Here is a 16,388-nt window from a genome sequence, read left to right on the forward strand (position 1 = left end):
GACAATACACACTACAGAGGTGCCTAACAATCGACTTCAGATGAAAGGAACTCATCCTGATTACTATTGGAGACTATAATAAAGGCTTCTCCAGACTTCTATAACCAGGATATGATGACTGTGTTAAACAGATTTGTGGTTTGAAGGAGAGTAATACATTCAAAGATGAATGGGTAAAAACAAAAGACACAGGAGCCTTTTTAGTTTGTGATCACATGAGGACTTTGTTATTCAACATCCATAGCAGTTTGGTAATGTCATACATTTAAGTCATATAGCCAGGACGCAGAGAGAAGAGCAGTGTCACTGATGCTGAAAGTATTTACAGGCAGGAAGAGGCAGCTGGAGGAGGAAGGAGCTCATCTCCATTTTTTCACTTATACAAGTGAAGCATTTTAAAGCACATCATTTAAGCTGACCAACTGCTACAAATCAAAAGTGAATCTGCCTTTGCCTCTGAGCCTCCATTTCCCCCTGGTTTTATCTGTACTTTGTGTTTTCTGTTGTGTATGTTTATTTTGTTTATATGGGTGTCCTATGTAGGGACTGTTCAGGATGTCAAAGAAGAGCAAACTGTGTGGAGGACTGAATACAATAACAAAACATCATCATTCCTTCCACTACTGCGGCCATATTTTCATTAGTACTGAAACTACAGCTTATACCTGCTTCCTTTATTTAACATATAATACATCAACAAATCAGAGATAACATTCATACATAAACCTCTGTGACAGAAATTAATCATTGAAGGATTTTAAATATATTTACACTTCAATGAAAAGGAAGTATTACATTTTGTTTGCAGAAATGAAACGACTATACAAACTGTACAAAAAAAACTAAAACAGTATAATTATGTAAGTTTTTCAAAAACTACACAAGCATTCATTTATGTAATTAATGAAGATACATTTTTACCTTTTTATAATGTTCCATATTTAGAAAGGGCATCTGTATACTCTCATCGTCTCTCCAGGATAACTCCAAAGCCATGATTTTAGTTTCCGGTCAACTCATTTTGTAGCTAAGGCCGCTTTAGCATGAACATGCTAACACAGGAGCTGTTAACACAAAATGTGTTGAGGGTTTCCCTTTTATCATCAAAAATAACACCTCTATAATCATCTCTATTTCTTCACTTTGTTTAAAGAATCTCTGCAAACATACATTTCTGGAACTTTTCAAGAAAGACTCGTCATAGCAAATAGAAGATATGACATCAGGACAAATATTAGATCGCAGGCTTCAAAGTTTTCAACAGGGCCTGTCTCCCTTTTTTCCTCAAAGCACTTTTAGGCAAAGGCAATAATTAAGTCACAAAAAATGTTAAGCTTTGAGTTTCCAACACATTCACAAAGAGCCTCCATGTGTCTCCACAGCTACGTTTTGCTTTCATCGGTCATCCCTGTTTTCTGTAACTGTCCAACATGGATGGACTGGTCAATAAATGAATAAAACCCAGCACATGGTTACTGTAAGTCATATAGGCCTATGCATTTACATGAAGTACCAATAGATCAAATGCACATGTACAGCCACTCATTCAAGTGTGTCCTCTTCAAAAGCAATGTGAAGTGTACTTTAAATGACAGGGGGAAACAGGATGGGAGGGAAAAATAAACAATTTGATAAACTTCACATGCACTTCAAACAGTTTATGCCATTCACCATTTTCACAAGGCGGCCATTATCCTCAGATATGACACTCAGGGCGGGCAGCTCAAATGCTGTATAGCAGGTTATAAATCGGACAAATCTTTATTGATCCACTTCTTGATTAATCACTAACCAAAAAGTAGATTTAAATTCTGAAGGATAATTTGCCATATTTCAAGGTGAAAAGGCACATAATAAGTCATTCACTACAGTAAGACAAGAGCTAATGTAAGCCTGCAATCAGTTTCTGGCTAACATCACTCGTTTTTAGTATAACACGATGATTCCAAGTTAACCGCCATGTTAGCTTGGAATTGATTGACCATCGATGTATAAGTAAGTAAGTTAATTGTCTAAACTAAAAAGACATAATTGAAGATAAAACTTAATCTTTCAGCAGTTTAATAGTAGCTCACAGTCATGTTAGCAAGGACTTCTTTGAATGCTAATGGAAGCAGTTGTCCAACACATGCTAGCTACTGAGATCACAAATGTGTTGTTTACATTTAAAAATTAAGTGTGAGTACCCCCGGATACTAAGCCTTTCCTTTTAGTTGCTACAGGTAGCTAGTAAACATTCAACCAATTCCTAGCCCAAACTATTGTTTGGCAGAATTATGGACACAAATTCTAGCTAACAGTAATGCTAGCTAGGAATGTGCTAAATGCTCATTTTAGCTTTCATCTAACTGGCATCATACAATGGGTTTTAATATATGTAGTTTTGACTGGTAATGTGCCACTATCTATTGTCTTTTAGTAGCTGTTTATTGAGGAAGCAGAACACCGGTAATAGTTTATAAGATATATCACTTTTAAATGATTTTAAATAAGAACAAGACATTAAGATACTAGCATATCAGCGTCCCATCCTGACAGAGGAAAAGTGCCGCCATGTGACCATGGTGATTTGATCCATTCCAGTTGTTTGGGGTCCTGTGAGGGCATGGAGGGAAAGAAGTGTGCAAATCAGTTTGTCCATCTTTGTCTCCATATAAACAGACTTTAAATCGATCTGAATTGATTCAAATTGGAATGAGAAGATATAAACTCATTATTTTGCATTCTTGAATTTAGGTTGAACAGTCTTCTAATCCTGTGTTGTTTTTATACTCTTCTGATAATAATAAAAATATGCTGATATCATCATACTTTGGAAAACTGGAGCAGACATCTAAAAGTTTATAGACTATGCTGTTACATCACCCACCTTAAATCTTGTTAAAAAAATCCATCCAAAAATAAATTCACCTTAAGTCAAACTGACCCCAGGTTTAATGTGGGGGCGACAACTGAGCACTGTGATCAGAGACTGGCACAGCTAGGTGAATGTTCAGACGGTAAAGCAAAGTGCAGCTAGGCATGGCATATACTGTATCTTATTTTGAAGATTTCCTTAATGAGTATCCTCTCTTTTTTTCAGCTGAAGCAGAGATTGATGATATATAGCCTGGAAAGTCACAGAATTAAGCTAGCACACAGTTTCATGTGTGTTGGAGTGTCTTTGGGTTGGTTTCTGGTCTGGGCTTTTGGCTTTTGGATGTATGCATGCATACGTGTTTGGATGTTCCTTTGTTGTGGATGTTAGTCTGTGTTTGAGCCTGCATGCTTCCCTTGCATGTGTCTGTACATTCTCTTCAAAACCGTCAGATTTCCTACATTGTTTTTTCAGGAATCCTCCCTTATGTGCATATTCTTCAGACAGCTGTGGCTCAGCACTGCTCGAGTCCAGCAGCCTCCTGGCTCTCCTCCAGACTGCTGAGGGTCACATAGATGATGGGAACCAGACCCTGTGTGGAGCCCAAAGAGCACAACAGCCAGTCTGGATCAGCCTTACTCAGGACCTGCAGGACGTCGCCCTTGTTGAAGCTAAGCTGGCCGGGCTCCAGTGCTATGTGGTGGCACAAAGCTCGAACTTCACTGAGGAGAGACAGAGGGGGAAAGATGAGAAAAGTGATTCCGATCTTTAATGGATAATAAAATGAGAAGAAAATAACAGAACATCTATGAACGTAAAATATATAATGCTCCTTAGTTGCATCTTCCCAGTTTTTATGATTCTTATTGTTTCTTATTTTTTAGTCTAATTAAGAAAGAGAGCCCCACATTTGATTAGTATGGTTTCATAGAGTTACACTGATGACAGAAACAGATTATTTCTTAACAGATATATTTATTACAAGTTGTATTGACTCTCCTTTGATTTTTGCATAATGTAGTATAACTTGTGAAACTTTAAACATCATTTTTGCTGTATTAAAAAGGACATATTATATCCCCTTTTCCACCTTTTCAAACAGTCCCCTGAGGTCTAAATGAAACATCTGTACTGTGCTTTGGTCAAAATATAACATGGATCAAGTACCAGTGGAGGATTTTAGCCCTATATAAACCAGCTCTCTCAGAACGCTCCGTTTTGGTGTGTGTCTCTTTAAATGCAATGAAATAATTTCCTGGTAGACATCAATCCTCTGTAGCGAGAATAAAAATGGCGAACCTGCGCAAATGTTTTGTTCTAGGCTGGGGGTGGAGTCCATGGGTGGAGATATCAGGGGAGGGGAGGGTATTTCTTTTTTACCAGAACCCACCTTGTGACATCACAAAATGAGCTAATTGGAAACGGAGCATTTTTCTCTGTGTTGTAAGACTTATGCAGACCACAAACAAAGGACTGGATGGGTTTATTTCACATTTTGTGGGTCGATAGACACTCAAGTTACCCAAATATATGTTCAAAAGCACTGCCAAAGTGGATTTCTCATCATATTTCCCCTTTAAAATTTACTAAGTTTCAGAATTTGGTTAGACTTTGTTTTTTTTTAAACATGAGTTTGATTATTTAGTTATTGAAGTGTGGTTTAACAAATGTAATATTCTTACAGGAGGAAATAAGTAATACTTACCATGGAGACTGATGTTTGGCTTCAGCTGGCTGAGCTGACCTTGGTGGAGGTGTGGTTTGGGTGTGGGTGGGCACGGTTGGAGTTTCTGTCTTCTTTCCACTTCCTGCTCCAATAGTCTGAGCTACGAGGTCGAGAACAGATCTGTCCAGCGAGAGCCAGCCTGATGGTGGCCTGAAAAATAAGTGGTAGTGCAGTTTGTTAGATCATTTTATAACTTTAAAAATAAGACATTGAAATATGGTCTTTTTATTAACAACAAATACCACAAAAGACCCAAATATGGAGACAACATGAGTATTCAACACAACGTTTATTACTAATCAGTCACCCAAAGAGGACAGCAAATATTGTTTACAATCTGATACCACATTATGTGAATGTGAATGAATGAATATGCGTTTAACAAGGTGGCTCTTCTACATTTTTCTATCTCAATTAGATAATACTGGTTTTGAAGTTTTGTGGGATTTGGTTATTATGAGAACACATCAGATAACATCAGAATATTTACTGACCTTGTTGTTTGAGATTTCGCCCTCTGATCAGCTCCCTCCCCCCTGGAAGGAGAACCAACGCTGGAACCGAATAGTCTCCCCCAGCGCAGACCCTGTCCCTGTGAAGGGCTCTCCTCTGAGGTGGCAGCAGGGGCGTCGCCCCCTGTGAGTCCCACCTGCGGTTTAGTCTCTTTCTCGTTGTTGAGTACAGACTCTGGAGGACTCCCCATCCATGACGTCCTCCCCCTTGATCCTGCAGAGTCCCCACTAGAGCTGCTGCTGCTCTTCCTGATTCGGAAGCCCTCCCCTTCTTGGCTTGACTCCGCCCCCTCGACCACTCCCTCCCTGGTGGGTGGAATCTGGCCTTGTCGTCTCTCCGATGACTTCTTCTTCTTTTCAGTCTTGACGAACTTTGAGCCCTCTGTTGATTGGTCGATGTAGACCTGGGAGGACTGCATGAGCTGGTACCACCAGCCCGCCTGCCTGTCCTGCCGCTGACGCCCCTCCCCTGCCGTATCCTTCTCTTTTTCCTTCCTCCTGTCCTTATCCTGTCCATCCTCACCTCCTTCTTGGCTCTCTTGTCCTACGCCTTTCAATCTCTGACCCCCCATTCCCTGCTCCTTCCAGAGAAGTCCTACATCTGTCGCTGTTTGTCTGCTCACACACCCAGCGGTCATACTCGCAGATGTCCCCCAATCCTTTCTCAAGCTCGAATTCACTCCTACCTCCTCTCTCCTGGACCCTACTCCTTCCATCCTCGGCCATGTCCCCTCTCGTCTCAGCAGCCCCCTCTCTTTCTTCACCTCAGTGCTAGAATCTCGGACCATCTCACTCACCGTGGTGCTCCATCCCCTCATGAGCTGGAAGGTGGAGCGTGCTGATTGGTCAACACTCTGGCCGGCGGAACACAGCTGCTCCTTGCGGCGGAGTTGCTCCTGCCCCTTCTGGAGGAGGTGAGGTTCAAACAGAAGGTCCAGGTCAAAGGGAAGGAGTGACAGGGGCTGCAGCAGGAGGAGGAGCTCCTCAAAGAGAGGCTGACACACCCCCTGAGACAGGGGGAGGAAACCCCAAGGGTTGTAGTGTGCTGCTATGATATCTGAGAAGAGTAAAAGAAAAGAGGGAGAATATTAGTTATTATTAGTTATTAATTATATTAGGAGCAAGAATTTAAGCAAATTAAGTAAAAATATATCTTGGTCCTAAAGATGGATAAATTATGCTCTAACTGAGTCTTACCTTCATGTGTGTAGAGGTGGTTGAACCAGAACTCCAAAGATTTTAGACTGAAAATAAATAAATCCAAAATTTAGAAACAATGCAACAATTCAATATTACAGTCTCTACAGGAGGATTATAAGCTAAACTCAACTGAGTGTCATTACTCTACGCAGAAACGTAAATATTAGAGCTGTGTGTGAACATAAACTTCTGGACAGCGGAAGTCAAATGAGCTGAAACTTGTAAAGGGAAGCAATGATGACAGTTAAAAATAGGATGAAGTGAAAAGACTTACTTGAGCAGTCCGAAGATGAAGGCGTTGAGTCTCATGCTGTGGCTCGTGAGCTCAGAGAACTGGCTCACCTTAGAGAACAGGCTGTGGAGAACACGTGTGGACGGGCCTGATGGGGACAAAAATACAAATGTTATCTTGAAGCACCGACTTTTTCTCGAACCTATAACATTGTACATCTGCTATAACTGTAATACTAATACTAATAACTAAAAAAAAATCACTTGAACATAATACTGCTCAAAATCTGACAGAATAGCATCAATGCAGACGGTTTGTTCTGAGAAAAACACCAAACATCCAGAGCTTAACATATCATACAGCCTGTGTGCTATACACAAACTTAAACTCTTTGATAGTTCATTTGTCTTAAAAATTGTGCCCCCGGTGGCCAAGTGGTTTGTTTGTGTGCCCCATGTATAGAGGCTGAAGTTCTCAAAGCAGACGTGCGAGGTTTGAATTCGACCTGTGGCTCTTACTTACAATTACAACTAAACAACAATAGTACAGCTTGTTTGTTAAAGAAAGGGTTTATGAAAAACAAGGTTGTGGACTGGATTTTTTTCCAGGATTTGGGTTCAGCAGTAAATTACTGTAGGCTATATATAATCATAAATACAGTACTGATGTTAATAAATTGTTTTCAGTACAAGTTTGTGTGAAGCTATGTTTACTATCACAAATGTATTAAAAAAAAATCTAAGACCCTCCATAGAGCTCTATGGAATAGTCCTCACCGAGCTGAGTAGAGGCCTCCACCAGGCTCCAGGGCTGACAACGCCGCTGGCCAATGATCAGGTCCAGCACGTAGGCCTTCAGACCGTCCTGCAGCACCTCATGCAGGGCCGGGCACAGGTACTTCAGGATCAGGTGACCCACGTTAGGACTCACCCAACTGTTCCCCAGTTTAGCCTGGTAGAGTGGAGGAGAAACACCAGCGGACAGAGGAAATGAAAATGAAACAAAACAGAGTTGAGGTCAACTGTTGGTCCATGTTTGCCAGAGCTCTTATCTGTGTGGATAAGTGCTCAGTTTGTTTTACTTGTAAGCATACACTTATAGTAATGTAACAGAAAGTGAAAATATCAGCTGTTTGCTCAAGCTCTCACTAGGTGAATGATTAGAGGCTGTATTTGCACTTTAGTTCTCTTGAATAATAAAACTGTCCTTTAGCTAGCTCAATGAATCATGTCCCCCTTGCCAACTGCATTATGTTTAGGAAATTTAACTCAATTGTTAATCTGACCTATTTTGTTTGGCATCTTGGTATATTGTCAATGCAAAGCTTTGAGTTTGTTTGTTGGATTTGATTTGGTTTGGGCGGTCTGCTAAATGTCACATTGGTGTTACACATTTGAAAAGATTAAGTCTAAAAAAAGAAAAGAATATTGAATTCTGTAGGCACCAGTTCAAACTGTGAAACTGTTAATGGTAACAGTTCCTTACAATTAATTAAGATGTTTAAAAAAAAAAAAACACACAAATTTAAACATTGCTGTGAAATAAAATAAATAAATAAAAGGCTACATCCACAGCCAACTCAACATGAGTAACTAGATAAAGACGCAGATCAACTCATTGTCTATCCTAGCTGCTGTTGTTAAGTTAAATTATGTGAGACAGAAGCAGGTCCTGTTTGTGCTTGCCTGTTTACAGCAGTATCCTGAGTCACCTGTGCATGAATGAGAAACACCTTTTGAGAAAGTTCTAAAGTAAATGTGAACAGCTCCTCATAACAGAGAAAGTCTGTGTTTTTGAACACTACTTAAAAAAATGGAGGTTTGGACTAAATGGTTTGTCTATAGATTAACTAAAATCATTCTGATTGAGCAAAAACTCCTTTACCTTTACATCTGGGTCTCGACTGGTGCTGAAGTGTGCCACAATCAGATCCACAGCTGTGTTCACGGCTTTCACCAAACCTGACAGAAGAAAATAGGAGAATGTTAAAACAGATTATTCATGATCCTTTCCAGCTGCCAGTATCAAGTGTTTTTCCAATGAATGCTGCCTGACCTATACCTTTCCTTATATTATATCCTATAGTAAGTGATTGGGCTATTTCCCATTTTGCACTCTTTGGAAGGGAGATGAAATGTATTCAACTACAAACTAAAGAAAGACTGTCTCTGTTGTTCAAAGTTCGATTCACGAAGACAACAACTAGCTGCTTTGCGAAAACATATATATATTACAGTTCATTATGAAAACATATTTTCATAATGAACTGTACTCTTTGGTTATTCAGATGCACAAACCGAACACGCTCAGTGAATGTGTCCCTGTGTATGAGGCTCCAGTGCACTCCAGCAGTGTAGCTGTTGGTTCGCTCTGGGAGATAAACCCTCGCTGCTCATTCTGCGACACCCTGCTGCTTCAGGAAGAGGTGTTAAATTACTCTCCTCACGGTCAAGTAGCCTTTTCTGCAGTAAGAGGCACTTGATTTAACCACTTCTCAACATCTTTTCACCCCCTGTTCTCCAAAACAACAGCCCAGCAGGCTCTGGAAATGAGACCTTGTATTGGATTCTGTGGGCATTTCTAGAGAACTGTAGTTTTCTCACAATTAATTGAACGTTTCAGCCCCCAATAGAAACTATTTTTCTCCACTTACAACTAGTCATGACTTCTATTTAAAAACACATGAAAATGGGATACAATCTATGTAACTGATGTTTAACAAAAAAAAGAGTCTGTTAGGAGTCAGGCTCCTAAAGAGATGCAAAGGGAACTTAGAGAGTATAAAAGAAAAACAAGTTTTCCACCAAAGTGTGCCATAAGTCTCCAAACAAAACAGAGATCTTTAACTGGATGTACTTGTTTATGCAGGGGACAGGGCAATAACTCCAAGTCATTGTGTTCTTGCTAATAATTCACTGAGGCACGTCTATGTGAAGCTGGAATGGAAATGAGAGTACACAAATTTTTTTGGTCCTTTCTGTCAAGCTCACCTTGACCCCTCACATCATGTGACAGAAACTCTGTATTTTAGGTCATGTGATGAAACTGAATCCAGCTCCATGAAATTCAGAAACACCAAGTAATGCATTATGACTTTGAACATGTAAATTCATCTCACTCTATGTTTGTCTACAACTACATGAGGTTGGTTAGTATCAGTGATTAACTAAATGATGAAAAAGTTCCACAACCAGAGCAGACTGTAGTTCATGTAAATGAATATAAATGCATTCACTGGTGTTCTGAGGTTTATTAGGTTTTTTTGTAAAATATAATGTAGTCCTCAAGGGGCCAAACCACTCTCCACATTCACTGTATCTTTACTATGACAGTGTTGAACGGATCCATATAGATCCTCAAATAGAACATGATTAAACATTAAGATACGTACCACTGCTTTCATCAGCCACTGTGCAGAATATCAACACATTCATACATAAACATGGAGACTCACCTCTCTTCTGCGTCAGGTCCACAGAGATGTGTGACTGTGATGACGAGCAGGAGGAGGAGGTTGAAGCGTCAGGGGAAAGGCAGAACTCCTCTGGAGGCTTCTCAGTCAGGGAGAAATAGTCTGGCAGGAAGTCGCTGTAGCTCTGCTGTAGTTTAGCTGATTGGCCCATCCCTGAGACACAAGCACAGAAACACACGAGCAAATGATAAAACGATCTCTGACCTCGGACTTCTATCAAAGTACAAGAACTTTAAGCAACAAAGTCTGCTTTCTCAATAACCCTTCAGTTGTTCTAACTCTATCAGTAAAACTCTGAGCACCATTGAACCGTGCCAGCGTGTTCCCGGAGAGGGCTGAGGGGAAATCGAACACGTTCCGTCGGGCAGGTCTCGGTCCCCCGCCCCTTCGAGGTTCCAGACTACCAGACAGGGAGCCTGATCCTGTAGAAGAGGAGCTCCTCTCCACTCCCAGAGGGTTTCTACGACGGTACTCTCTCCATTTGAGCGCCTGGGGAGAGAGGTGGTGTGCTGTCGGGGTGGGATGGGTGTTAGGGTTATGAAAGAGGGGTTCAGGGTCGGGTTAGGGTTAAAGGATGGTAAAAAGTAAAAGTAAAGGAGTAAATTAGGAGGAAACGGTGAAGGGAGAACAGGAGAAGATTTAAGTTCATGCGTGAAGGGAGAGAGAAAGAGAGAAAAAGGAAATGAGAATAGCTTATTTAAAGCCCATAAACTGACTTGTACAAAACTTAATAATTTTCACAACATGACAGCGATCTTTTTTGTTATATAGTCAGCAAACAGTTATAATGTAAAGATTATCTTTTTGCTGCTTTGGACAGGTATTGATCGTGATCATTTCAGAGCCAGGAAACAAACCTGCTACTGTAATTCTCTGTGTTGAAACCTGCCCCTTATGCACGTACACAAGTGGTTTTAAAGCTGAAGCTTTTTTAATATTCATTATTCATTATTAGTTTTTCGTATGAACCTGTTACTGATTCTTTCATTAAGAGAACGGTTGTTGCAAGAAAGCAAGAATAAAGTGGTAAAGAAGAATTAAATAGGAAAGTAGTTGGTACAGCATAGAGCTGGAAAAATATATTGGTTTGTGATATTGACCCTTTTTTAGAAGATACAATGAAGAAAACAATGGTGGTCTGTTTATTTTTCCATCTAAAACAAGTTTCTTTATTGATCTAAAAAAATCACAGCCAACAAAGAACCATGAAGCAAAAATATGCTGGGACTTGTGAAGTAATGTTATTAACGTGTTACATGAAGTATACACCTGATGTTTCACTGTGACCGCAAAAATGTACAGTTTATTTAGCCACCTTTTCAAAAGGGCAAAAGATGCACATTTTGTGTCTTTATCTTTTTCTCTAGGAAGGATAAAATGGCAAAACAATAATTGCCCACAGTTACTTCAAAAGAGTTTTGTTGGCATGGACATTTTCAAAGGTTAAACTGTTTGGATTGAAGCCCCATCAACACTACAGACTTCTATTGTTGCTGCGTGATCAAAGCTAAACATCAGAAAACTTCATCACAGTTTTTAAACCCTGAGGAAGTTTTACTTATTCTAACTTCTAAAGCACCTCTGAATTTCTTTAAGAACCTACCATTGTGCGTCCTTGCTCCAGGTCCTTTGCTTCCCTCCATGTGATTTCCAGAATTCAGACACCCAAGCGGACTCAGCGTGTCACTGTGGAGAGCAGGTATACTGGGCAAAGCTCCAGGATGGAAACAGTGTCCCTGCACCACTGGGAGAGTTGGAGGCACCACCCCTCTCTTCATCCCCAGAGACGGAGGCGGTGGGGTAGACGGTAACTGTACTGAACCCCCTCCATGCGTTCCTGAGGGTGGGGTGTGGAGGGGGCCAAGTTCTGCTGAAAGCGGGCAGGAGAGACTGTGTGGCGGCTTGGGGCTCGGGCTGCACGTGGAGCAGGTCCCAGAGCTGGTCGTACCCTGGTGCCGAACCGGGGAGTAGCTCCCAAGAGGCGATGGTCGAACTGAACAGGGTGGAGGGCCTGCTGTGGCGAGAGACCCCTGGTATCTGTTGACATTATCAGCTGCATCCTCACTGTCCTCCCCCGTCTGACCCCCAGAGTCAGACCCCGAGCCGGAGCTGGAGTGAGCCTGCATCCCAGAGACGTAGCCCGTCAAGATGGGCAGCAGGGGCTTGGGCTGCGGGGGTTTGGAGGCAAACTGATGGTGGAAGGTGAAGGGCTGGATGGGGAGGGTGGTGGGCCGCTGGTCTTTTCTGTAGCGGACCACCACTGGGCGACTGTCTGAGGAACTTGACAGACCACCTGCATGAGAACAAGAGGGACGGAAGGGATTGAAGAGGACGGGGGAATAAAGGGAAAGAAAAGAAGTGTTTAGTGTTTGTAAAGAACAGTTAAAGTAAATACTTCACGGAAACAATCGAGACTTTAGCTTTTAACTGTTTTTACAATTTAAATATAATTTTAGAAATACCTCTTCATATAACACATTAGAACTTACAACAACATAAACAGACTCCAAAACCAACCCAGAGTGACAAAATAGGAGCTTAATAACCATCACAAAGGAAAAACTTGTAGCAGGAATGCACTCAGGAGGCATCTTAAAGACATATATAGGCAAATAAAATTCACCAAATATGTTCACTTCTGACTCCAAGAAAAAGGAAAAAAAAGATGGTGACTATAAAAATGTCAAACTCAAAGCTAGATGAACCCAAAATAGTGGCGACTGAGTTTGGTTTGAGTATTGTGGTGGGATAATTGGAATTATATAAAAATATATATCATTACCATCAGGTTATAATTTAAATGCAACACAACTTTGTAAATTAATCTGCTGATAACTTGTTGATAACTGATGTGATATAACAACTAAATGTTAACAGGGATAAATAAATACTGTGAGAAAATAAAACCTTTAGAGACTGTGATATTAAACGGAGCAAGTGTTCACAATTCAGAAACTCAAGCCAGTGAATCAAAGAATAATTATGATGAGTTATAGTTCAGAAGGTGAAATCACTTAATGATAATCCTTTCTTACTAAGCAGTACGAACATGACGGTCACATCAAAACCAAAAATACAGACTAACAGAAAACTGCCCAGTCATGAGTCACACAGCCTTTATCACACACAGCCATGACACTGTAGACATTGCTCTGAGGTGCATGTGCACACAAACATACACATACCTAAACACACAATCAGACAAACACACACACACACACACACAGAATAAACCTGAAGGCACTGCGTCAGGAGAGACACCAGCGAGGAAGAGAAGCCTTTTTCTGTACTTCTTCTCTGCCACTGAGACAGAATCTGTGTGTTTTTCCCCTTGTGTGTATGTTGTTCTGCCTGTTAGTGTGTGTTCAAAGATCCAGTGCAGTGTATAACAGACAGGAGTGTGTGTGACGTTGATTGTGTTGCGCAAGCTGTTTGTCGCCCTAAGGCCGGCCCACTGCTGCTACCTTAGACGGGTGTAGTGATACCTCTCAGCCACAGAGGGGGACGTTGAGCTGTGGTAGAAACACACTGGAGGAGGGAGGAGGGAGGAGGGAGGAAGACTACACACCCAGCAGGCCTGAGCTCACACTGGGGATGGAGGACAGAAACACTTCCTCTCTTTTCACCCTTCTATCTGCTCCATCATCTCTCTAATTGACGTTTTTTTCTCCTCCCCCTCCTCCTCCTCCTCCCCTCTTTCCAAAATCAATCTGCTTTTTCTCCTCCACCTCAGCTCCTCTCCTATTTCACAAATGAATCCATTAGATGGCCTTCATTTTTTCCTTTGCAGCTCCCTGCTTCATGTTAGCATCATAAGCGAGCTAGCTGCATCCCAAAGGCTGTTAAAGAGGCCTGTACACTGCGGTGAAACATCGCAGCTGAGTGAAGTGAAGTCTGATGAATAATATATATGAACTGAGATGCTGCAGAGTCTCTCATTATAATCTTTCACCGTCACAGGCTGCATAAGTAAAGACACATGTTTGGTTTTTTTAAATATGTTTGATGCCTCTTATTTCTAGGGATGACATTTTTCTCTGATTTATTTCTCAATCTTTTACCTGCCCTCCATGTGATCATTACTTCCTTAGTTTCACTGTCTAAGACAACCAACAAGCAAAAGAAAGAAAGAAAAATGAGGGCCTTCCCTTTTCCAACATCTGATGTGGTGGACTACAGAAAAATGTTTTACCTTCAGGAACAGTAAGCAAATGTTATATAAGCCAATATTAATAGTATTTTCTATTAGATTTCTTTAAAACAAAAGTAAAGAGGAGAATTATCCAGCAGGTAAAGCTAAAGATAAAATCTGGTGTTTCTGGTCCATACAGTTTAGGTTTTTCAAGCTCTATGGTTGAAAGAAAATAGGATGCATACACTTCTGCTTACTGACCAATATACTGTCTATATAGTATCATCACTTCATGTCTGGGTTACAAAACCGACATTCATGTTGCAAACTTGAGCAGGGAGAACAAATCCAATTCATAAGGGAAGTTTTTAACATCGGATTTTCAAAGTAAAAGTCTACATCTACATGAGATGTCCTGTTTCTGTCTGTTTTCTGCAGTTTTGATCTGTCCTGAAACTTTAAAAAGAGACACACACTCTTTGGAGATGAATCCTTAGAGCTGACACCTATTGATTAGGGTTAGGGTTATTGATTTGTGTTATTTGGATTTTAATATGTTCTGTTTGGATTATTGGTTTAAGAAGCCAGCAGAGGTAGTCTGTGAATTTGAAATGATCATAATAACATCATAACGGATTTCTATACAAGAGATCTGGTTTGATAAAGAGATTTCAGAGGCTCCTGTTAGAATAAAAGGGGACAGCTGGAGCGTTATGGGACATTCCTTTCCTAGTACACTCACTTATTACTGTCCTGGTCTCAGTCCAAAAGAATTCAAAGCACTCATTGTGTGTGTGTGTGTGTGTGTGTGTGTGTGTGTGTGTGTGTGTGTGTGTGTGTGTGTGTGTGTGTGTGTGCGCTTATCCAACCAGACACACAGCAGGCAGCTAAGAGGTTTCTGTTCTAAACTCACATATAAGCCTTCATGAAAGAAAAAAAATCTCAGATAGATGAATCGGCTCAATGATACAGACATTTAGAGGGCACTCTAGTTTCCCCAGCCTTCACCAGTATCTGGAATATTGAGGGTCAGATCAAGACAAAGTGGCTAAAAATTGTCGTCTATTGGCTGTGGGCTTAAAAGAGATTGAACCCATTGAAGCGAACTATGGTGCATACTTTAGCATGTCCAGCTCCACTTGCTTGTTATACACCCTTCATTTGGGTGTAAAATAAGGCACATGGTAAAAAAGGTTTGTTCTAAGCCTGGGGATACTGATAATATTTGTTTTCTTTCTGTTAGCAGAACCTCCTTAACCATCAGGTAAATTTTTCATTCACAAGAGAAGCATTTCAACATGTGGACGTTTTTTTCCTCAGGGATAAATAAGTATATAAAAGAAGTGAGGGGAAGCTATTTAACTGGTAGACAGATAGCGTACGGCCGTGTCATCAGTTGATGATGGAACACATTCAGCCTGTTGTCAGTTTAGCAGTTAATTACCAACCATCCCAAATTTAGTTTAAGCTCCTGTGACAAGGTTTTGACTGGCTATGAAACAGACTAATATTATCACTAAGGTGGCTATGACCTACAAAAGAAAGCAAGACCATCAGCAAGAAGATTGACTGTGAGTTAAGTTGTTTTTTTTTTTGAAAAAACACACCACGTTAACATGTAGAGGACAAGATCAGCTAAGAGATAAATCATCCTGCATCATCCACAGGGGGCGCCAAAATCATCTGCACAAACCTTAAGTTTCTCACAATAGCTTTAGTCTGTTTTGGGCCTTTGAAAGCAATGTGTGTCCAAATTTTGCTGATTGCTTTCCATATTCCTTCCGAATCATTCCTCTGGTTATTCCAAAACCATTGGAAAATCTTAAATCACATTTCCCTTTAGGAAAAGAAGTTTGTCATTTGTCTCCCTCAGAGAGGTCAGAAGGGCTCAGCTGTGAAACAGCACAACAGGAAGTTACAGGAATAGAATAATTTCTTGCTTTCTTATCACTCAATATTTTATACTTTCTTGTAACCACTTGATTATTAAACCATGAGTACAACTAAAGTCACAGCATGGTTCAATGACTCCACACTGGATGCATATTTAGCCAAGAAAGTGGTGACACCATTTTGTCGATCATAATGTCGGAGCTTGTGTAACTTTTTTCTGACCTTTACTTTTTTTTGAGTCCGGCCTAAGTCCCCCGATTCAGAATAACACACACACACGAATGCAGTATGCAAACACACACTCAGTTTGCTGATGTAGAGCTCAGTAGGGGGTTTCTGCACCTTTATCGCCTCTCTAACCCGA

The 16,388-nt window shown here is 40.7% G+C and overlaps 1 protein-coding gene across 1 annotated transcript in view; it reads right to left on the bottom strand.

Annotated features, from left to right (window-relative positions):
• Positions 1–197: 197 nt before the first annotated feature.
• rusc2 (RUN and SH3 domain containing 2) overlaps positions 198–16,388 on the bottom strand; it is a 39,730-nt gene continuing 23,539 nt past the window's right edge. The window contains exons 4-13 of the mRNA XM_061038243.1: positions 11,603–12,292; positions 10,302–10,508; positions 9,982–10,152; positions 8,412–8,488; positions 7,304–7,478; positions 6,570–6,675; positions 6,293–6,339; positions 5,078–6,152; positions 4,563–4,733; positions 198–3,579 (exon numbers count right to left, since the gene is read on the bottom strand). Coding sequence (XP_060894226.1) covers positions 3,372–3,579; positions 4,563–4,733; positions 5,078–6,152; positions 6,293–6,339; positions 6,570–6,675; positions 7,304–7,478; positions 8,412–8,488; positions 9,982–10,152; positions 10,302–10,508; positions 11,603–12,292 — 2,927 coding nt within the window. The 3' untranslated portion in view covers positions 198–3,371. The remainder of the gene's footprint in view (positions 3,580–4,562; positions 4,734–5,077; positions 6,153–6,292; positions 6,340–6,569; positions 6,676–7,303; positions 7,479–8,411; positions 8,489–9,981; positions 10,153–10,301; positions 10,509–11,602; positions 12,293–16,388) is intronic.

The sequence above is a fragment of the Labrus mixtus genome, chromosome 5 (genome assembly GCF_963584025.1).
Source record: "Labrus mixtus chromosome 5, fLabMix1.1, whole genome shotgun sequence".
Lineage (NCBI taxonomy): Eukaryota > Metazoa > Chordata > Actinopteri > Labriformes > Labridae > Labrus > Labrus mixtus.